Here is a 21,386-nt window from a genome sequence, read left to right as displayed (position 1 = left end):
TATACACATGTATATAATATTAATAAATTATATAATTATATTTATTATTTTAAATACAATAATATATAATAATTACTATATCTAATATTAATATGCATTATACTTATATAAAATATGAGTAAAATTAATATTTATATATTATATAATTATAATTATGTATTTATTTTATAGCGTTTGTATAATTATAATTAATTATATATATAATATTTAATTTAATTAGTTACAAACTTATAATAATGATGTTATTGTATTATATAATTATTTAGTTAAATATAATTATACTTATATAATATATATTATAAATTTATTATTATTATATAATATTATATTTATAATATATATGTATATTTATAAATGTATATTATATGTGCATATAATTATAATATATACATGTATGTAATATTAATAAGTTATATAATTATAATAATTATTATTTTAAATATAATAATATATAATAATAACTATATTTAATATGTAATATATATTATATTTATATAAAATATTATTATAATTAATATTTGTATATATTATATAATTATATAATTATATAATTATATTATAATATTTGTATATTTATATTTAATTATATATATAATATTTAATTTAATTAGTTACAAACTTATAATATTATTATTATTATTTATATGTATTATATAATGTATATTAATTTATGTAATATAATTAATATTATCAATTATACTAATAATTATACATGTTTACTAATAGAAATTATTAATTAGTTAGACTAAATTTACTAATACATTTATACTAATATATTTAATTAGTGAAGATTTCTTATATCCCATTTACAAAGAGCCAATAACTATCATTTACGATGGGATTTATAATATATTTATTATATTCCATTCCGAAAGAGTCGACGAACCAAATATCAACTATAGTAATGATACACATTCCAGGTACTTGAACCAAACAAATGTATTGGAATGAATGACCTCATTCCAAACCCAAGATATCCGATTCCGAATCCGAATCCGATACCGATGTGCGAACCAAACGCCACCTTTAGTACATTTATTTTTCTTTTTTGTGCTGTTCCAAAAATTGTTGACATTGCTGATCAGATAGAATGATTTTCTATGATTTTGATGAACCCCTAACTGCTTAAGGTACTAAAGATTCGAAGTTTGATTCCGGGCAATCGCTCTCTTTCTCCCTTCCTCCCTCTTCATCTAATCCAGCCTTCGATAAAAAAAGTTAAAAAAACAAAAAAGAAAGTTAGTTGTAAACTGGTACTCTGGAAGGAAGAAAAGCATTAAATACGATCTCATCTCGAGAAAAGGTCTTACCAGAACTCCACATCTATGTGGAAAATGCATATGGTAAAGTTGGAAATATTCACACGATCTTGTGGCCTCAATTTCACAAACGACCACATTAGTCTTTCTGTACTTGCGCGAGGAAAAGAAAATTGAGAAGTCGCAAGTAGTTGTTGTAGAATCATTCATTGATTGAATTGTGAAGAAATAGTTTACAAAGATTTCACGGTGCATTTACTAGTTCAACCAAAGATAGCTATAAATAGGAATCGTTACCACATATTCATCCACAATCTGAGAAGAAACAACTTTTCATCTTTTCTAAGTAGCTGATATAGTCTGATACTTCCTTTCTGATAACCATGGCTTTTCGCTTCCACATAGCTGCAGCCATCTTGGCACTTGTTTTCACAATTGTCCATGCATCTGATCCAAGTCCATTGCAGGATTTTTGTGTCGCAGTTCCTGATGCCAATGCCGGCGGTGGTAAACTTTCTGATCTTGTTTTGGAAAATTTCATGACTGTCTTGTTTGATAGTACTATAATGTTGCATGTTATACTTTAACTGATGTTTCATGATCTTGGTTAATGCAGTATTTGTCAATGGAAAGATATGCAAGGATCCAAAGCTTGTGGAACCCGAAGATTTCTTCTTTCAAGGGCTAAACAAGCCGGGAAGCATATCAAAGCCACTCGGGTCCAATGTAACACAAGTAAATGTGAACCAAATTCCAGGACTCAACACTTTAGGTGTTTCCTTAGCACGCCTCGACTTTGCGCCTTATGGTTTGAACCCTCCCCACATTCACCCTCGTGCTACCGAGGTCCTCTTTGTTTTGGAGGGCACTCTTCTTGTTGGCTTCGTTACTTCGAATCCGGGCATGAACATGAAGAACAAGCTCTTCACCAAGGTTTTGAATCCAGGAGATGTGTTTGTGTTCCCGCAAGGCCTCATTCATTTCCAATTCAACCAAGGAGAGACCGACGCTGTTGCTTTTGCTGGTTTTGGCAGCCAGAATCCAGGAGTCATCACCATTGCCAATGCTGTATTCGGATCAGATCCTCCCATTTCTCCTGATGTTCTTGCCAAAGCATTCCAGGTTGGAAACGATGTCATCAAAAAACTTCAGTCACAATTTTGGTGGGATAACAACTACCCTTAAATAATATATATGGGTATCTCTTGAAATTAAAGGAGCTTCAGGGTGCAATTAATAGTAATGTGTTAAAGCATAAATAATTGGGTCCTTCAGACCTTGACCTCCTTACTGATGTACTTTAAACTATAGATTAAATACTCGTAGTATTTGGACCCTTTTGTATTACTACATCAATCTAAGAAGAATACTACATTGGCACTTTCCGTGGTACGGACAAAGCAAGTCAATGAATTTGTATTTTGCGCACCATCAACTCTTCCTTTATCTGCCCAGCATCTTTCACTCACGTTGCCTCCTTCTCCATTTTTTTTGAAAGAGAAAGTGAAGAAATTTTATATATATATATATATATATATATATATATATATAAAAGAATTAAGCTATTCCACATTATCGGTGTAGTACTTGAGTGGATTGGGATGCACAGCACATGCGAATGAACAATTTAAAATGTGAATCTCTAAATATTATTTGGCATGCATCTACACTTGTTAGTGTAATACAATTTTTACACCAAGAAATGTAGGAAGGATTAATACAAGAGAAAATGGTGAAAATAGTTGGAGAAAATAAGAAAGAAAACGAAAAATTATATAAAAATAAAAGGAAAAAAGAAAAAAGAAAAAACATTTTTTATCTCAAAAAGAATTGTTGAAACTTTGTCATACGCTTTAAAGTCCCTAAGTTTGGTGATGGAAAAAGTTTTTTTTTGGTGAAGGAAGTTTTGGTGTTAATAAAAAGGTAAAAGGATTAAATAAACAAAAACAGGGAGTAGAGAAAAAGAAGAGACTATATCAAAAAGAAAATGGCAGAAGTTGTCCAAGAAAATAGAGAAGAAAGGAAGAAATTATGTGCGAAAAGATAATAAAACAAATGAGAAGAAAGTAAAAATTTTATTAGAGAAAGTTGAAAATTTGGTCAACTTTTTTAAAACCGGCCATTTTGATGGTAGAAGAAAGTGAAACAAGAACTACTTTTGGTGTTAGAAGAAAGAAAAATAAAAGGACTAGATGGGATAAAGTGAAAGATCATGGATAATAGATAATTTTCATAAAACTTTCAAGGACTAAATAATCTATTTGCAAAAAAAAAATTTTCCGTTCAAATTGGTTGATTTCCTGCCAATCGTACTAAATTGATTGTAAATTGAAATTATAGGACTAAATGCCCAACCCCTAAAAATTAGGTTTGAAAACTAATTGTAAATTGACTGTACTAAATATGTTTTCAATGAAATGAAAATTGTCCAAACCCTAGACATTGACTGCGATAAGTTTCATTTTCCCTTTCATTTAGACTATTTCTCTGATATCATGAAGTAACTAAGGTTTTTTTTTTTTTTTTGGTTGCCCGCCCGGTATTCGAAGCTTTGCCCCGACTAATCCGGACCCGACCCGCGTCGCGCACCATAAGTAACTAAGGTTAGTAAATATTAGAATTGATCGATTGATACATTTGATAATTCCTTACAAGGGTGGTTAATGAATATTCATTAGAAACTTTCTAAATTTTCCTATTGAAGACGAATAAATCATACGAATGAGCAAGATAACTTTAAACTTAACTTTAATTATTGCATTCTGTGATGTAAACGAAAATATCAAAGGTAAATTACTTTTTACCCCCTATGATTTGGTGTCTTATTATATAATTTCCCTATAGTTTAAAAACATATATTTAACCCTCTCATAGTTTGGGTTAAAGTATTACCATTAGTTTTTTTAATTAAATTTAACGGTCAATAATAAAATGTCAAAGTCAAACTAATAAATTAATAAATTTACCCTCTCACTACTTTTTTTCTTTTTTCCTTCTCTCTCTCTATCTCTACCTCTATCTCTCTCTCTCTCTCTCTCTCTCTCTCTCTCTCTCTCTCTCTCTCTCTCTCTCTCTCTCTCTCTCTCTCTCTCTCTCTCTCTCTCTCTCTCTCTCTCGGGAAGAGAAGAGATGATTTGGAAATTTTGTGCTTTGACCTACAAAATCTTAATTTTGTCTAAATACAAAAAAGATGAAGGGGAAATAAAAATAATAAATAAATAACAAAAAAAGATGGAACGAAAAAATAAAACAAATAAATAAGAAACAAAAAATTGCCAAATCTTTTTTAACTACAAATGTCATTATAGGTTTTTAAACCAAATCTTTAATGGTAATTTCTATTTTTTATTTACCATTTTTTATTTCAATTTCTTCTTTTTTATGTTTGGAGGAAAAAAAGAAGTAATGAAAGCTATTACTGCTGTGAACTTTGATTGGGTAAATATACAAGGACAGGAGTAAAATCTGGTATTGAATTGAATGAGTAAAAGAAAATTAAGTTTCATCCAAAATTTTGGAAAGTTAATCAAGGGTTACATCTATATTTTCTTCAACATTTAATAGCTTAAATAAAATATGGCAATAATAAACCAAGGTGATTTAAAAACCAGCACTAGAAGTTAGAACTTCCCAATCTGCATATACGAAAGTCTAGAGTAGATTTTGAAACCATAAAAAGAAAGAAAAAGTCCATCCACCTTCTAAGTTACGTACACAGACAAGAAACAGGAAATGAAAAGGTCCATTTACATGTTATTAATCAGTCTTACTGAAAATGACAAAGTCGAAAGTAGTGGTTGCAGAATCTTTCGTCGGTTGAATTGTGCAAAAATAGTACACATAGACAATGTGGCATTTTTTAATCTTTAAGATAAGAAAATATAATGACCAGTTCAACGTACCAAAAGTGGCTATAAATAGGCATCTTTCCCACATATCCTTCCACCACCAGAGAAGAAACAAGTTACCATCTTTCTAATTAGTTCACATAGTTTGATACCTCTTTTGTGATAGCCATGGCAGTTCGGATCCATATTGCTGCAGCCATCTTGGCACTTGTTTTTACAGTTGTCCATGCATCTGATCCAAGTCCACTGCAGGATTTTTGTGTGGCAGTTCCTGATGCCAATGCCGGAGGTAAACTAGATTACTTCAAAAATTTCTTGACTCTTGAATGTTATACTTGAATTCTAACTATGTTTGACAAACTAACTTAGTTGAATCTTGGCTAATGCAGTATTTGTCAATGGAAAGATATGCAAGGATCCAAAGCTTGTGAAACCCGAAGATTTCTTCTTTCCAGGGCTTAACAAGCCTGGAAGCACAGCAAATCCACTCGGGTCCAATGTAACAGCAGTAAATGTCAACCAAATTCCAGGGCTCAACACTTTAGGTGTTTCCTTAGCACGCATCGATTTTGCGCCTTATGGGTTAAACCCTCCCCACATTCACCCTCGTGCTACCGAGGTCCTCTTTGTTTTGGAGGGCACTCTAGTTGTCGGTTTCGTTACTTCGAATCCGGGCATGAACATGAAGAATAAGCTCTTCACCAAGGTTTTGAATCCAGGAGATGTGTTTGTGTTCCCCCAAGGCCTCATTCATTTCCAATTCAACCAAGGGCATTCAAATGCTGTTGCTTTTGCTGGTTTAGGCAGCCAGAATCCTGGAGTCATCACCATTGCTAATGCTGTTTTCGGATCAAAGCCTCCCATTTCTCGTGATGTTCTCACTAAAGCATTCCAGGTTGACAAGAATGTCGTCAAATATCTTCAGTCACAATTTTGGTGGGATAACCATTACTACCCATAGTATGGGTAATACCCTCCAAAGGAGCTTCGGGTGCATAAATAATTAGATCCCTAGTTTACACATTGATCTCCTTACTAAATTACTTCAAATCATACGTTATTTTGGACCCTTTGTTAGTGCACTAATTCTATGAACAATATAATACATGGCATTTTCCGTGTTTCGGGAAAATACAATTTGTGGTCACTATAATTTTTTCTTAATATTTGTACCTGAATTATAATCAATTTATGAAGAACATTTGTTTTTCTTTTACCCTTGCATACCGGAAAGATGAACCCTGTTAGACTAAAGGAATGCATCATGCATCTCCACGGACTGGATGAACTTTCTCTACCAATACTTTAAATTTTAATTGTTCAATATAAAACCTTTGGAGCTGTTGTAACAAGTGTTCAATGTGTTTCACAATCTCACCCAATTTTGGTGGGATAACAACTACCCGTAGTATGGGTAACTCTTGAAACCAAAGGAGATTCGGGGTGCAACAGTAATGTGTTGAAGCATAAATAATTGGGTCATTTCCACTTTGATCTCCATATGGAATTACTCCAAAATCCTGCATTATTTCGGCCGCTTTGTTACTACAATGGTTCTACATAGATTAATACATTGGCATTTTCCCGCCTTACAGGAAAATGCAATTTATAAATCACTACCTCTTTTCTTAATTTTTTGTACCTTGTGATATAATCAATATATGAACCATATTTGTCTTCTTTTATTTTTGGATTCTAGAAAGATGAATTTTGCCTGATTAGAAGAACGCATCTCCACAGATTGGATGAATTCTTCTTACCATAGTTTCATTGTGCAATGAAAAACCTTTGGAGCACAGATTGGATGAATTCTTCTTACCATAGTTTCATTGTGCAATGAAAAACCTTTGGAGCACTTGTAAGAAGTATTTGAAGTAGGACTAAAAATGAATTAAACCGCTCGCGAGCTCAAATTCGAGCTCGACTTGAGTTTGAACTGATCAAGTCAAACTCGAGTTCAAAGATATTCCACTTGTTAATTCGCAAGCCAACTAGATATTATATATATATATATATTATTTTAATAATAAAATTACATCTATATCTCCAATATTTTATTATTTGTTAAGAAAAGTTATAATTTTATTCATTTTTTAAAATAAAATAATTATTTTTTATTTTTTTAAGTTTGAGCTTGACTCGAATTTTAGTCGAGTTCGAACACGAACTTTACATTTTTGAACTCGTCAAATTCGAGCTCGAGTTCAAGTTTCATAAAACTAAGTTGAGAGTCGATTTAATTAGGCCAAAATTCAATTCGGTTCGATTCGTTTGCACCCCTAGTTCAAAGCGCTGCAAAATCTCACACCAAAAAAAATAATAAAAACCATTGCGAAAACAAAAATATCAACATGTCTGTTTGTTAACACCATCAAAATATATTCAATATACTGAAAAGACGTATAATTGGAAATTCACCTAACAACAAAGATGTAGCCATTAGATTATCCTCAAGCTCAATCTCAAATTAGAAAGAGAACAAAATCATCTATGTCCATCATCTGTAAAGTAATCTTGGCAGCTTCTTTCTCCCTTTTCAATAATTCAGACGCTTCCTTTATCTACTCTGCATCTATCACTCGTGCTGCCTCTTCTTCCTCTTTTTTTTTTTTTTATTTCAAGAGAGAATTTCTTGGCCGCTGCCAAGAGCGGTTACATGAAAAAGGCAAAATTGCAAGCTACAAAATCCTTCTCCGAAAACTAGGAAAGCCTGACCTATCCATCTGTATGTCACCGCGAGCCATAGGGGGTAGCTCTACAAAGGAATCAAATAAAGCATCACTGCCCCGAATCGCACCCATCTTAGCCAACCTATCCGATGGTTTATTTGCCTCTCTAAAGCAATGTGCTATTGACCGAAACTGACTCTGAAACCGCAACAGATCGTCCACTTCTACCTGCAACCGCCAGGGGCATGCCTGCTCCCCTGATATTATCTGAACTAGGGTTAGAGAATCCACCTCCAAGTGGAGATCCATGTAACCCCGACCTACACACTGTTTTACCCCATACAACAAGGCCTGTAATTCAACATGTAGGGTGGTGGTGACGCCAAGGAAACAGGAAAATCCAAACTGAAAACCCCCCTGAGAGTCCCGCAAAAGCCCTCCCCCTCCACTCAACCCAGGATTGCCAAGTGAGCACCCGTCCGTATTCAGTTTATGCCCTACCCTCGGGGCCACCCACTTCACAGGCAAAATGAGCACCCGTTTTGGCCGACCTTCCAAGTAAGCGTGCAAGCTCCTCCAAGAGCCATAGGCCCATGATAGTGAAGGGAATTGTATGTGCAACAAATCCCTCACCCGCAACAAGGTCCGAGCAGCCACCACTTCCCCATCTGACCTCCCCCCTTACATTAAAGCATTAGTTCTTGCTCTCCACAATTCCCAACATATCAGAGAAGGCAATAGGCGATAGACAAATGCCAAGTATTGGTTCGGCGCTGGGCATATCCACCACGCGATTGCCATATGGCGGGCCGAGCAGATACAAGTATTCATCCTTTCCTGAACTTCGAACGCCTTCCACGCTTGTCGGGCAGTTTTCCCTGTGCAAAACACATGGTTCAATCATTCCTCCAGGGGGTCGGCACAGCAGCAACATCGAGAAGGACCCTAGACTCCAAATCGTCGTAACTGTTCCAGTAGGGGTAACCTATCTGAAAGAAGGCGGAGCATGAAAAAAGAGATTGTGATTGGTAAGGACATGTGCCAAATGCAGTCGGCGATGAAAGACCCATTAGAATGGGAGCGGACAAGCGATAGAGCTGAGGCAACCGAGAACTCCCCATTGGGGGTTAACATCCACACCATCCTATCCTCCCCCTGAAGTGTTGGAGGAGTGATTGTCGTTACCAGCCGAACCAACTCCGGCTGCAGAACTTCTGAGAGTAACCGAACGTTCCATTCCCCTCCATTAACAAAATTCGCTACCCGCTGATTGTGGAAGACCTCCACTCGGTGACACAGTGGACCGGACCCTACCCAGTTGTCATGCCAAAAGTCCATTGTCCCTGACCGAACAATCCATCCGATGTTGTCCTCCACTAACCCCTGGATCGCACACATCCGTCTCCAAGTGTATGAACTCCCTATCCGCTCCTCCACCAAGCAGGGGTGTCGACTTCTACATTACTTGGCCGCAAGGAAGGAAGCCCAAAGGGAACGACCCTGTCTTCTTCCTCTTTTAAAAAAGAAAAGGAAAAAAATTATATAAAAAGAAAAGAATTAATGTTGTCTAGATTTTCAGTGTAGTAGTTTTTTTATACTAGTGGGATTGTAATGCATGCTACAAGTGCAAATGAAAATTTTGAAATTTGAGTAAATATTATTTAACACACATCTATAGTTCTAATTTAATAAGATTCTTAAACTAAAAATGCAAAAAAGAAAATGAAGGAATAACATAAAAAGAAATCAAAAAAATTATAGATTTCCTTTTTTTGAAAAAGAATATGAACAGTTTGTCATGCCCTTTTAAGCCATAGAGTTTGGTGATGGAAAAAGTTTTCTAGCAAATGGTATTTAAGGGGAAAAAAATAAAAGGACTAAATAGAAAAAAAATCAGGGACTAGAGAAAAAGAAGAAAGGAAAGTATCAAAAATAGCTAAAGAAAGTAAAAAAGAAAACAAAGAATTGATGTACAAAAGAAAATAAAAAAAAAACAACAAGAAAAGTAAAGGTTTTTTTTTTTTTAAGGAAAGGTTGAAATTTTGGTCATGCTCATCAACGTTGTCGAATTTGAAGGTAGAAGGAAGTGAAATCAAAAAGTACTTCTGGGGTTGGAAAAAAAATAGAAGCATTAAACATGATAAAATAAAATATCATTTTTTATTTATTAAGAAAAAAGATAATTTACAAAAAAGAAAAGTTGAAGGACTAAACGAGCTATTTGTCAATTTTTTTTCCCACCCAAATTGGTTGATTTGCTATCACTTCTACTATTGATTATAAATTAGATTTGTAGGAACTAAATGTATTCTCAATGAAACTTTGTGGATGAAATTTTTCCAACCACTAAATATTGGAGAGGAAAAGTATCATTTTCCCTTTCAAACTATTTTTCGTGATCATATAAATTAAGTTTAATAAATGTTATAATTGATAGATTAATACATATGATAATTCTCTACAAGTGTGCTTAATATGAATATTCGTTAAAATTAGTTCTTTTAGTTTTAGAAGAAAATTTTCCTAAGTATTCAAGACAATGTCTGTTCAAGATGAACAAATCATATAAATGAGCAGGATAATTTATGATTTTAGCTTCAACTATTCTTTTTAACCCCCTCCCATCCCTTTTTACACCATTTCTACTCCCAGTTATCAAAGCTAGTTGTCAAACCACAAACCTGATTTTAACTTCAAATAATTCATTCATTTTGATGTAAATGAAAATATAAATTACTCCACTAATTAATAGGGTAAATATACAGGCATGGGTTTGAAATCTGGATTTTAAATTGAATTGAGTGAATTGAAATTGGTTTCATCCAAAATTTTGGATAATTAATCAAGGGTTACATCTTCCTTCCTTTTTCAATATTTAATAGCTTAAATAGAACGCGGCAATATCAAACTAAGATGATTAAGCAGTCACTAAGAAGGTAGAATTAACTTTGAACTTCCAAGCTGCATATTCGCAAGTTCTGAGATGATTTTGGAAAGAAAAAGTCCAGAAATGCGCTGAATTACACGGACAATAAACGGATAATGAAAAGAGGTCTATATATTTAGGTGCTATTGATTGGAATATTTATGACCCGCGAGCAGGAATTATTTGCACAGACAGGAAACAGGAAATGAATGCTTGGTATTCCAGCTAGCTAAATTATGCACATATAATTACATATCATAGGTTTTGCCAAAGAAGTTTGAAATTCAAGTTCTGAGCCATCTTTGTATAATTATCTGAAGTAATTAGGTCCTCTACTCCCAGACGATTACCATATATTTGATTCTTTCGTGCTAATCCCAGATACTACTTTGTAAAGTTGGATTGAGCCTGCGATTTCAAACTGATTAGTTGCAACTAATGCATCATTTTACTGAGGTGAGAGAGTAAACATCTGGAAGCAAGAAATATCAAAGGCCATCTCTTCAAGAAAAGTTCTTACCAGTTACTTGGTCCGTCAACACCTTGTATCAGTATACCACTTCGTGGGAAATGTCCAAAATGACCGAATCAGTCTTTCTATGCTTGCAAGAGGAAAGAAAATGAGAAGTCACAGGTAGTTGTTGCAGAATCATTCGTTGGTTGACTTGTACAAAAATAGATTAGGAAGACAATGTGGCATTTTTCTAATCGTTAAGATAAGAAAACATAATGACTGGTTCAACCAAAGATAGCTATAAATAGGAATCTTTACCACATATTCATCTTCAATCTGAGAAGAAACAACTTTTAATCTTTCTAACTAGCTGATATAGTTGGACACTTCCTTTCTGATAACTATGGCTTTTCGCTTCCACATAGCTGCAGCCATCCTGGCACTTGTTTTTACAATTGTCTATGCATCTGATCCAAGTCCATTGCAGGATTTTTGTGTCGCAGTTCCTGATGCCAATGCTGGCGGTAAACTATATTATTTTTAAAATTTTCATGACTGTCTTAATTGATACCATTATATTTCTTATCAGAAAAATAAACACTAATATTCCAGTTAATGTGTGACATACTAACTTTTTCTTGATCTTGGCTAATGCAGTATTTGTCAATGGAAAGATATGCAAGGATCCAAAGCTTGTGAAACCCGAAGATTTCTTCTTTCCAGGGCTTAACAAGCCTGGAAGCACAGCAAATCCACTCGGGTCCAATGTAACAGCAGTTAATGTGAACCAGATTCCAGGACTCAACACTTTAGGTGTTTCCTTAGCACGCATCGATTTTGCGCCTTATGGTTTAAACCCTCCCCACACTCACCCTCGTGCTACCGAGATCCTCGTTGTTTTAGAAGGCACTCTTCTTGTTGGTTTCGTTACTTCGAACCCAGGCATGAACATGAAGAACAAGCTCTTCACCAAGGTTTTGAATCCAGGAGATGTGTTTGTGTTCCCTGAAGGCCTCATTCATTTTCAGTTCAACCAGGGACATTCCAATGCTGTTGCTTTTGCTGCTCTAAGCAGCCAGAATCCAGGAGTCATCACCATTGCTAATGCTGTTTTCGGATCAAAGCCTCCCATTTCTCGTGATGTTCTCACTAAAGCATTCCAGGTTGACAAGAATGTCGTCAAATATCTTCAGTCACAATTTTGGTGGGATAACCACTACTACCCATAGTATGGGTAATACCCTCCAAAGGAGCTTCAGGGTGCATAAATAATTGGATCCCTAGTTTACACATTGATCTCCTTACTAAATTACTTCAAATCATACATTATTTTGGACCCTTTGTTAGTGCACTAATTCTATGAACAATAATACATTGCATTTTCCGTGTTTCGGGAAAATACAATTTGTGGTCACTACAATTTTTTTCTTAATATTTGTACCTGAATTATAATCAATTTGTGAAGAACATTTGTTTTTTCTTTTACCCTTGCATACAGGAAAGATGAACCCTGTTAGACTAAAGGAATGCACCATGCATCTCCACGGACTGGATGAACTTTATATACCATAATTTAAATTTTAATTTTTCAATATAAAACCTTTGGAGCTCTTGTAACAAGTGTTCAAAGTGTTTCAAAATCTCACCCATTGAAGAAAAAATGGAAAAAAAAAAAAGTTTGCAAAGCCCAGAACATCTAAAATGTTGGGTGTAATCTAACCCTCATATAATTAGATGGAAAAAATAGAAATGTCTAAAAAAAAATACAATACTTGTCCAAATTAAACAAGAGCCTACAGTCGACCACTCTAGAAACTCATCAACAAAATACATGATTAAAATATTACATAATTTATGCACATTACATAACTAAAATACTGAATATTCTAAACATTTTGTTCCCTTTTCTCCATTTCTTAAAACTACCAAGCCATTTTTCAACGACAGTAGGTTGCTCCACAACCATACAGGATAGGTCAAAACTTTTTTTAAAAACAAAAGTAAGTAGAGCAAATAAACAGATATAGATATTATGAGCAAGGAAAAGTAATTTTGAATAGAGGAAAAGTACCAAGAGTAGTGGAGTGAATGGAATTAGTGACAATGAATGTAACATTTGAAAAATGTAACAGAGAGTTAAGATTTACTGGTTTAATTCATAAGTCAAAAAGAAAATATAAATGTGCAATGGATCTCCTAACTTAATTTACAAGTAAATGATTAAATAGTTAGAGATTGAATTTTTACCCAAACCAATCATATACACATATATAGGTAGGTTCAAATGACCATTTTTTAAAAAATAAAAATAAAAAACAATATTCCAACCTATTTATGTCAAGTATATTCGGATAACATAACCATTTTCAAAATTTCAGGTAAGTTACCCTATATTTTGATTTGGACCAATTTGGGGTATCTTAATTACTCACGTTTTCAGCTTTTCTTGAACACACCTCATCCCAGCAGCTTCCCTCTCTTTCTCACTCTCCCTCTCTTTCTTTGTCTTCTATGTGTCTCTCAAGCATACATCTACACTATGCCATATGTTCAAATGGAACACATGCCATATGTTCAAATGAAAGAATTTGAAATTTGAATAAAGATTATTTGGCATACATCTACACTAGCTAGTGTAATAAAATTTCTACAGTAACAATACAAGAAAGATTAATTCAAAAAATAGCAAAAATAGTTGAAAATAGTTTTTTTTTAAAAAAAAAGGAAAAGGAATATTTAAAAAGAAATGACAAAAAAGAAAGGATTTTCCTTTTGTCATGCTTTTAAAGCTACCTAATTTGAAGGTGAAAATAGTTTTTCTGCAAAGGAAGTTTTGGTGCTTAAAAAAAATAGTAAAAGTGCTAAATGAAAAAAGAAAAAAAGAATGGGGACTAGAGCAAAACAAGAAATTATGTCAAGAAAGGAAAATAGTGAAAATAGTTGAACAAAGTAAAAACTAAAAATAAAAATAATAAAAAAAAAGAAAACAAAAGAAAAGGGAAGAAAGTTTGCCAAGGAGGCTTTAATGTAGTGTTAAGATTTAAACCGTATTAATTAGCCCTAGGTTCAAAACATCTCCCCCCCCCCCCCTTCGTTTCTTAAATCTTACCCTTCCTTTGCCAAAAAATTAAAGAATTTTTGGTTGAGGAGAAAGTTGAAATTCTGATCAAAACTTTTTGACGCTGCTGGGTGGTGGAAGTGAAATAAGAACTAAGTTTAGTGTTAGAAAAAATGTAAAAAGACTAAGTGAGACAAAATAAAAGACCATGGACTAAAGATACTTTACATAAAATGTAAAAGGACTAAATGAGTTATTTGCAAAAAACTTCCCATCCAAATTGGTTGATTTGCTCTAATAAATTGGTAGCAAATTGAAATTATAGGGACTAAATGTGCTTTCAATGAAACATTGGGGACGGAAATTTTACAACTCCTTAACATTGGGGGACAAGAAGTGTCATTTTTTTTTCATTTGAACTATTATTTTAATCATATATGAGTAACTAAGTTTAATAAATACTATAATTGATATATTGATACATGTGCTAATTCTCTACAACGTTGGTTAATGAATATTCATAAAAACTTAATTCATTATCTCAATTTTTACAAGAAAATTTCCCCAAATTTTCAAGCCAAGGTCTGTTCAAGGAATACATCATCCAAATGATTAAGAAAGTTCATAATTTTAACTTTAACTATTCAAATCTACGAAGTAAACGAAAATATCAAAACACTGCTATGAACTTTGATTGGGTAAATATACAAGCATGGTGTAAAATCTGGTATTGAGTTGAAATTTTTTTTTTATCGCACGAGAACCACCATGAAGGAAGCCACATATAGTGGCTGGTAGTAACGGGTGGGAGACAAAGTTTGATTCCTTTATCCCCAAGTGGCTGTTGGCCGGTATTGAATTGAATGAGTAAATGAAAATCCGTTTCATCCAAAATTTGGAAAACTAATCAAGGGTTACATCTATATTTTCTTCAACATTTAACAGCTTAAATAAAATATGGCAATAATAAACCAAGGTGATTTAAAAAGCAATCACTAGAACTTAGAACTTAGAACTTACCGATCTGCATATACGCAAGTCCAGAGTAGATTTTGAAAACATAAAAAGAAAGAAAAAGTCCATCCACCTTCTAAGTTACGTACACAGACAAGAAACAGGAAATGAAAAGGTCCATTTACATGCTATTAATCAGTCCTACTGAAAATGACAAAGTCGACAGTAGTGGTTGCAGAATCTTTCGTCGGTTGAATTGTGCAAAAATAGTACACATAGACAATGCGGCATTTTTTAATCTTTAAGATGAGAAAATGTAATGACCAGTTCAACGTACCGAAAGTGGCTATAAATGGGCATCTTTCCCACATGTCCTTCCACCACCAGAGAAGAAACAAGTTACCATCTTTCTAATTAGTTCACATAGTTTGATACCTCTTTTGTTATAACCATGGCAGTTCGGATCCATATTGCTGCAGCCATCTTGGCACTTGTTTTTGCAGTTGTCCATGCATCTGATCCAAGTCCACTGCAGGATTTTTGTGTGGCAGTTCCTGATGCCAATGCCGGAGGTAAACTAGATTACTTCAAAAATTTCTTGACTCTTGCATGTTATATACTTGAATCCTAACTATGTTTGACAAACTAACTTAGTCGAATCTTGGCTAATGCAGTATTTGTCAATGGAAAGATATGCAAGGATCCAAAGCTTGTGAAACCCGAAGATTTCTTCTTTCCAGGGCTTAACAAACCTGGAAGCACAGCAAATCCACTCGGGTCCAATGTAACAGCAGTAAATGTCAACCAAATTCCAGGGCTCAACACTTTAGGTGTTTCCTTAGCACGCATCGATTTTGCGCCTTATGGTTTGAACCCTCCCCACATTCACCCTCGTGCTACTGAGGTCCTCTTTGTTTTGGAGGGTACTCTAGTTGTTGGTTTCGTTACTTCGAATCCGGGCATGAACATGAAGAATAAGCTCTTCACCAAGGTTTTGAATCCAGGAGATGTGTTTGTGTTCCCCCAAGGCCTCATTCATTTCCAATTCAACCAAGGACATTCAAATGCTGTTGCTTTTGCTGGTTTAGGCAGCCAGAATCCAGGAGTCATCACCATTGCTAATGCTGTATTCGGATCAGATCCTCCAATTTCTCCTGATGTTCTTACCAAAGCATTCCAGGTTGGAAACGATGTCATCAAAAAACTTCAGTCCCAATTTTGGTGGGATAACAACTACCCGTAGTATGGGTAACTCTTGAAACCAAAGGAGATTCGGGGTGCAACAGTAATGTGTTGAAGCATAAATAATTGGGTCATTTCCACTTTGATCTCCATGTGGAATTACTCCAAAATCCAGCATTATTTCGGCCCCTTTGTTACTACAATGGTTCTACATAGATTAATACATTGGCATTTTCCCACCTTACAGGAAAATGCAATTTATAAATCACTACCTCTTCTCTTAATTTTTTTGTACCCTGTGATATAATCAATATATGAACCACATTTGTCTTCTTTTATTTTTGGATTCTAGAAAGATGAATTTTGTCTGATTAAAAGAACGTATCTCCACAGATTGGATGAATTCTTCTTACCCTAGTTTCATTGTGCAATGAAAAACCTTTGGAGCACTTGTAAGACGTATTTGAAGTACGACTGCAAATGAATCAAACAGCTCACGAGCAGCTCGAATTCGAGTTTGACTCGAGCTTGAATTGATCAAGTCAAACTCGAGGTCAAAGATATTCAACTCGTTAACTCGCGAGCCAACTAGATTATATATATATATATATTTTTTTTGAAAAATTATTATTTTTTTCATTTTTTAAAATAAAATAATTATTTTTTTAAGTTTGAGCTTGACTCGAATTTTAGTCGAGTTCGAACTCGAACTTTATATTTTGAACTCGTCAGACTTGAGCTCGAGTTCAAGTTTCATAAAACTAAGTTGAGACTCGATTCGATTAGACCAAAATTCGACTCGATTTGATTCGTTTGCACCCTTAATTCAAAGCGCTGCAAAATCTCACTCCAAAAAAATTAATAAATAATAAAAACCATTGCGAAAACAAAAATATCAATATGTGAGTTTGTTAACACCATTGAAATATATTCAATATACTGAAAAGAGGTATAATTGGAAATTCACCTAACAACTAAGATGTAGCCATTAGATTGTCCTCAAGCTCAATCTCAAATTAGAGAGGGAACAAAATCATCTATGTCCATCATCTGTAAAGTAATCTTGGCAGCTTCTCTCTCCCTTTTCAATAATTCAGACTCTTCATTTATCTACTCCGCATCTATCACTCATGCTGCCTCTTCTTCCTCTTTTGAAAAGAAAAGGAAAAAAATTATGTAAAAAGAAAAGAAATAATGTTTACATTTTCAGTGTAGTAGTTTTTTTTTTAAAATACGAGTGGGATTGGAATGCATGCTGCATGTGCAAATGAAAATTTTGAAATTTGAGTAAATATTATTTAACACGCATCTATAGTTCTAATTTAATAAGATTCTTAAACTAAAAATGCAAAAAACAAAATGAAGGATTATAGATTTCTCTTTTTTGAAAAAGAATATGAACAGTTTGTCATGCCCTTTTAAGCCACCGAGTCTGGTGATGGAAAAAGTTTTCTGGCAAATGGTATTTAAGGGAAAAAAATAAAAGGAGTAAATAGAAAAAAAATCAGGGACTAGAGAAAAAGAAGAAATGAAAGGGTCAAAAATAGCAAAAGAAAGTAAAAAGGAAAACAAAGAATTTATGTACAAAAGAAAATAAAAAAAAAAACAACAAGAAAAGTAAAGTTTTTCTTTTTTTAAGGAAAGGTTGAAATTTTGGTCATACTCACCAACATTGTCGCATTTGAAGGTTGAAGGAAGTGAAATCAAAAAGTACTTCTGGGGTTGGAAAAAAAATAGAAGCATTAAACAGGATAAAATAAAATATCATTTTTTATTTATTAAGAAAAAAAGATAATTTACAAAAAAAAAAAAAGAGTTGAGGGACTAAACGAGCTATTTGTCAAAACTTTTTCCACCCAAATTGGTTGATTTGCTCTCACTTGTACTATTGATTATAAATTAAATTTGTAGGAACTAAATGTATTCGCAATGAAACTTTGTGGATGAAATTTTTCCAACCACTAAATATTGGAGAGGAAAAGTATCATTTTCCCTTTCAAACTATTTTTCCTGATCGTATAAATTAAGTTTAATAAATATTATAATTGACAGATTAATACCTGTGATAATTCTCTACAAGTGTGCTTAATGTGAATATTCTTTAAAATTAGTTCTTTTAGTTTTACAAGAAAATTTTCCTAAGTATTCAAGACAATGTCTGTTCAAGATGAACAAATCATATAAATGAACAGGATAATTTATGATTTTAGCTTCAAATATTCTTTTTAACCCTCCCATCCCTTTTTACACCATTTCTACTCCCAGTTATCAAACCTACTTGTCGAACCATAAACCTGATTTTAACCTCAAATAATTCATTCATTTTGATGTAAATGAAAATATAAATTACTCCAATAATTAATAGGGTAATTAATGGGTTTGAAATCTGGATTTTAAATTGAATTGAGTGAATTGAAATTGGTTTCATCCAAAATTTTGGATAATTAATCAAGGGTTACATCTTCCTTTCTTTTTCAATATTTAATAGCTTAAATAGAACACGGCAATATCAAACTAAGATGATCAAGCTGTCACTTAGAAGGTAGAATTAACTTTGAACTTTTAAGCTGCCTATTCGCAAGTTCTGAGATGATTTTGGAAAGAAAAAGTCCAGAAATGCGCTGAGTTACACGGACAAGAAACAGGCAATGAAAAGAGGTCTATATATTTAGGTGCTATTGATTGGAATATTTATCACCCGCAAGCAGGAATTATTTGCACAGACAGGAAACAGGAAATGAATGCTTGGTATTCCAGCTAGCTAAAATATGCAAATATAATTACATATCATAGGTTTTGCCAAAGAAGTTTGAAATTCAAGTTCTGAGCTATCTTTGTATAATTATCTGAAGTAATTAGGTCCTCTACTCCCAGACGATTACCATATATTTGATTCTTTCGTGCTAATCCCAGATGCTACTTTGTAAAGTTGAATTGAGCCTGCGAATTTCAAACTGATTAGTTGCAACTAATGCATCATTTTACTGAGGTCAGAAAGTAAACATCTGGAAGCAAGAAATATCAAAGGCCGTCTCTTCAAGAAAAGGTCTTACCAGTTACTTGGTCCGTCAACACCTTGTATCACTATACCACTTTGTGGGAAATGTATAGTATATAGGGTAAACAAGGAAATATTTACGTGAACCCTGATGTCCTAAATGACCAAATCAGTCTTGCGGTACTTGCAAGAGGAAAGAAAATGTGAAGTAGCAGGTAGTTGTTGCAGAATCATTCGTTGGTTGACTTGTACAAAAATAGATTAGGAAGGCAAAGTGGCATTTTTCTAATCGTTGAGATAAGAAAACATAATGACTGGTTCAACCAAAGATAGCTATAAATAGGAATCTTTACCACATATTCATCCACAATCTGAGAAGAAACAACTTTTCATCTTTCTAACTAGCTGATATAGTTTGATACTTCCTTTCTGATAACCATTTCTGATAACCATGGCTTTTCGCTTCCACATAGCTGCAGCCATCTTGGCACTTGTTTTTACAATTGCCTATGCTTCTGATCCAAGTCCATTGCAGGATTTTTGTGTCGCAGTTCCTGATGCCAATGCTGGCGGTAAAGTATTTTTTTTTGATGAAAATGTTCATGGCTGTCTTAATTGATACCATTATATTACTTAGCAAAAAAAAAAAACACTAATTACCAGTTAATGTGTGACATACTAACTTCTTCATTTTTTTTTTTTTTTATCTTGGCTAATGCAGTATTTGTCAATGGAAAGATATGCAAGGATCCAAAGCTTGTGAAACCCCAAGATTTCTTCTTTCCAGGGCTTAACAAGCCTGGAAGCACAGCAAATCCACTCGGGTCGAATGTAACAGCAGTTAATGTGAACCAAATTCCAGGACTCAACACTTTAGGTGTTTCCTTAGCACGCATCGATTTTGCGCCATATGGTTTGAACCCTCCCCACACTCACCCCCGTGCAACCGAGATCCTCGTTGTTTTAGAGGGCACTCTTCTTGTTGGTTTCGTTACTTCGAATCCAGGCATGAACATGAAGAATAAGCTCTTCACCAAGGTTTTGAATCCAGGAGATGTGTTTGTGTTCCCTGAAGGCCTCATTCATTTTCAGTTCAATAAGGGACATTCCAATGCTGTTGCTTTTGCTGGTCTAAGCAGCCAGAATCCTGGAGTCATCACCATTGCTAATGCTGTTTTCGGATCAAAGCCTCCCATTTCTCGTGATGTTCTCACTAAAGCATTCCAGGTTGACAAGAATGTCGTCAAATATCTTCAGTCACAATTTTGGTGGGATAACCATTACTACCCATAGTATGGGTAATACCCTCCAAAGGAGCTTCAGGGTGCATAAATAATTGGATCCCTAGTTTACACATTGATCTCCTTACTAAATTACTTCAAATCATACATTATTTTGGACCCTTTTTTAGTGCACTAATTCTATGAACAATAATACATTGCATTTTTCGTGTTTCGGGAAAATACAATTTGTGGTCACTTCAATTTTTTTCTTAATATTTGTACCTGAATTATAATCAATTTGTGAAGAACATTTGTTTTTTCTTTTACCCTTGCATACAGGAAAGATGAACCCTGTTAGACTAAAGGAATGCATCATGCATCTCCACGGACTGGATGAACTTTCTCTACCAATACTTTAAATTTTAATTGTTCAATATAAAACCTTTGGAGCTCTTGTAACAAGTGCTCAAAGTGTTTCAAAATCTCACCCTTTGAAGAAAAAATGGGAAAAAAAAAAGTTTGCCAAGCCCAAAACATCTAAAATGTTGGGTGTACAGGGTAATCTAACCCTCATATAATTAGATGGAAAAAATAGAAATATCTAAAAAAATAACACAATACTTGTCCAAATTAAACAAGAGCCTACAGTCGACCACTCTAGAAACTCATCAACAAAATACATGATTAAAATATTACATAATTTATGCACATTACATAACTAAAATACTGAATATTCTAAACATTTTGTTCCCTTTTCTCCATTTCTTAAAACTACCAAGCCATTTTTCAACGACAGTAGGTTGCTCCACAACCAT

General features: G+C 33.9%; 5 protein-coding genes across 9 annotated transcripts; all 5 read left to right on the top strand.

Moving 5' to 3' along the window:
* The first annotated feature begins 1,641 nt into the window (after positions 1-1,641).
* On the top strand, positions 1,642-2,615 carry LOC113764863 (germin-like protein subfamily 1 member 14). 4 transcript variants are annotated; one of them, XM_027308915.1, is made up of 2 exons: positions 1,642-1,760; positions 1,876-2,615. In XM_027308915.1, exons 1-2 carry the CDS (start codon positions 1,643-1,645, stop codon positions 2,442-2,444), a joined length of 687 nt encoding a protein of 228 aa, XP_027164716.1. In that variant the 5' UTR covers position 1,642; the 3' UTR covers positions 2,445-2,615. The 4 variants fall into 4 exon arrangements, with proteins under 4 accessions (XP_027164716.1, XP_027164724.1, XP_027164708.1 ...); XM_027308923.1 differs by having other exon boundaries at positions 1,642-1,763; positions 1,942-2,615; XM_027308907.1 differs by having other exon boundaries at positions 1,642-1,763.
* Positions 2,616-5,275: 2,660 nt separating this feature from the next.
* Positions 5,276-6,068, top strand: LOC113760016 (putative germin-like protein 2-1). Its single transcript, XM_027302596.1, has 2 exons — positions 5,276-5,396; positions 5,497-6,068. Exons 1-2 carry the CDS (start codon positions 5,276-5,278, stop codon positions 6,066-6,068), a joined length of 693 nt encoding a protein of 230 aa, XP_027158397.1.
* Positions 6,069-11,559: 5,491 nt separating this feature from the next.
* LOC113759999 (putative germin-like protein 2-1) lies at positions 11,560-12,385 on the top strand. Its single transcript, XM_027302579.1, has 2 exons — positions 11,560-11,680; positions 11,814-12,385. The coding sequence occupies exons 1-2, from the start codon at positions 11,560-11,562 to the stop codon at positions 12,383-12,385; spliced, it is 693 nt and encodes a 230-aa protein (XP_027158380.1).
* Positions 12,386-15,335: 2,950 nt separating this feature from the next.
* LOC113749190 (germin-like protein subfamily 1 member 14) lies at positions 15,336-16,545 on the top strand. Of its 2 annotated transcripts, XM_027292868.1 has the most exons (3): positions 15,336-15,366; positions 15,648-15,740; positions 15,843-16,545. In XM_027292868.1, the coding sequence occupies exons 1-3, from the start codon at positions 15,336-15,338 to the stop codon at positions 16,409-16,411; spliced, it is 693 nt and encodes a 230-aa protein (XP_027148669.1). In that variant the 3' UTR covers positions 16,412-16,545. The 2 variants fall into 2 exon arrangements, with proteins under 2 accessions (XP_027148669.1, XP_027148676.1); XM_027292875.1 differs by lacking the exon at positions 15,336-15,366 and having other exon boundaries at positions 15,620-15,740.
* Positions 16,546-19,799: 3,254 nt separating this feature from the next.
* Positions 19,800-20,641, top strand: LOC113759988 (germin-like protein subfamily 1 member 14). The gene is made up of 2 exons (XM_027302570.1): positions 19,800-19,920; positions 20,070-20,641. Exons 1-2 carry the CDS (start codon positions 19,800-19,802, stop codon positions 20,639-20,641), a joined length of 693 nt encoding a protein of 230 aa, XP_027158371.1.
* Positions 20,642-21,386: the final 745 nt, after the last annotated feature.

This window comes from Coffea eugenioides, chromosome 1 (assembly GCF_003713205.1).
Source record: "Coffea eugenioides isolate CCC68of chromosome 1, Ceug_1.0, whole genome shotgun sequence".
Taxonomy (NCBI): domain Eukaryota; kingdom Viridiplantae; phylum Streptophyta; class Magnoliopsida; order Gentianales; family Rubiaceae; genus Coffea; species Coffea eugenioides.
Note: the sequence above shows the minus strand (reverse complement) of the source record. Positions and strands in the feature narration are given on the sequence as shown.

Excerpts from the sequence above, each read along its gene's own strand:
- LOC113764863 (XM_027308897.1), top strand. The coding sequence starts at position 1,643 with ATGGCTTTTCGCTTCCACATAGCTGCAGCCATCTTGGCACTTGTTTTC. Across the intron at positions 1,767-1,875 it reads TGATGCCAATGCCGGCGGTG|TATTTGTCAATGGAAAGATA; the intron begins GTAAACTTTCTG and ends TGGTTAATGCAG.
- LOC113760016 (XM_027302596.1), top strand. The coding sequence starts at position 5,276 with ATGGCAGTTCGGATCCATATTGCTGCAGCCATCTTGGCACTTGTTTTT. Across the intron at positions 5,397-5,496 it reads TCCTGATGCCAATGCCGGAG|TATTTGTCAATGGAAAGATA; the intron begins GTAAACTAGATT and ends TGGCTAATGCAG.
- LOC113759999 (XM_027302579.1), top strand. The coding sequence starts at position 11,560 with ATGGCTTTTCGCTTCCACATAGCTGCAGCCATCCTGGCACTTGTTTTT. Across the intron at positions 11,681-11,813 it reads TCCTGATGCCAATGCTGGCG|TATTTGTCAATGGAAAGATA; the intron begins GTAAACTATATT and ends TGGCTAATGCAG.
- LOC113749190 (XM_027292868.1), top strand. The coding sequence starts at position 15,336 with ATGAAAAGGTCCATTTACATGCTATTAATCA. Across the intron at positions 15,367-15,647 it reads CATTTACATGCTATTAATCA|CCATCTTGGCACTTGTTTTT; the intron begins GTCCTACTGAAA and ends ATATTGCTGCAG. Across the intron at positions 15,741-15,842 it reads TCCTGATGCCAATGCCGGAG|TATTTGTCAATGGAAAGATA; the intron begins GTAAACTAGATT and ends TGGCTAATGCAG.
- LOC113759988 (XM_027302570.1), top strand. The coding sequence starts at position 19,800 with ATGGCTTTTCGCTTCCACATAGCTGCAGCCATCTTGGCACTTGTTTTT. Across the intron at positions 19,921-20,069 it reads TCCTGATGCCAATGCTGGCG|TATTTGTCAATGGAAAGATA; the intron begins GTAAAGTATTTT and ends TGGCTAATGCAG.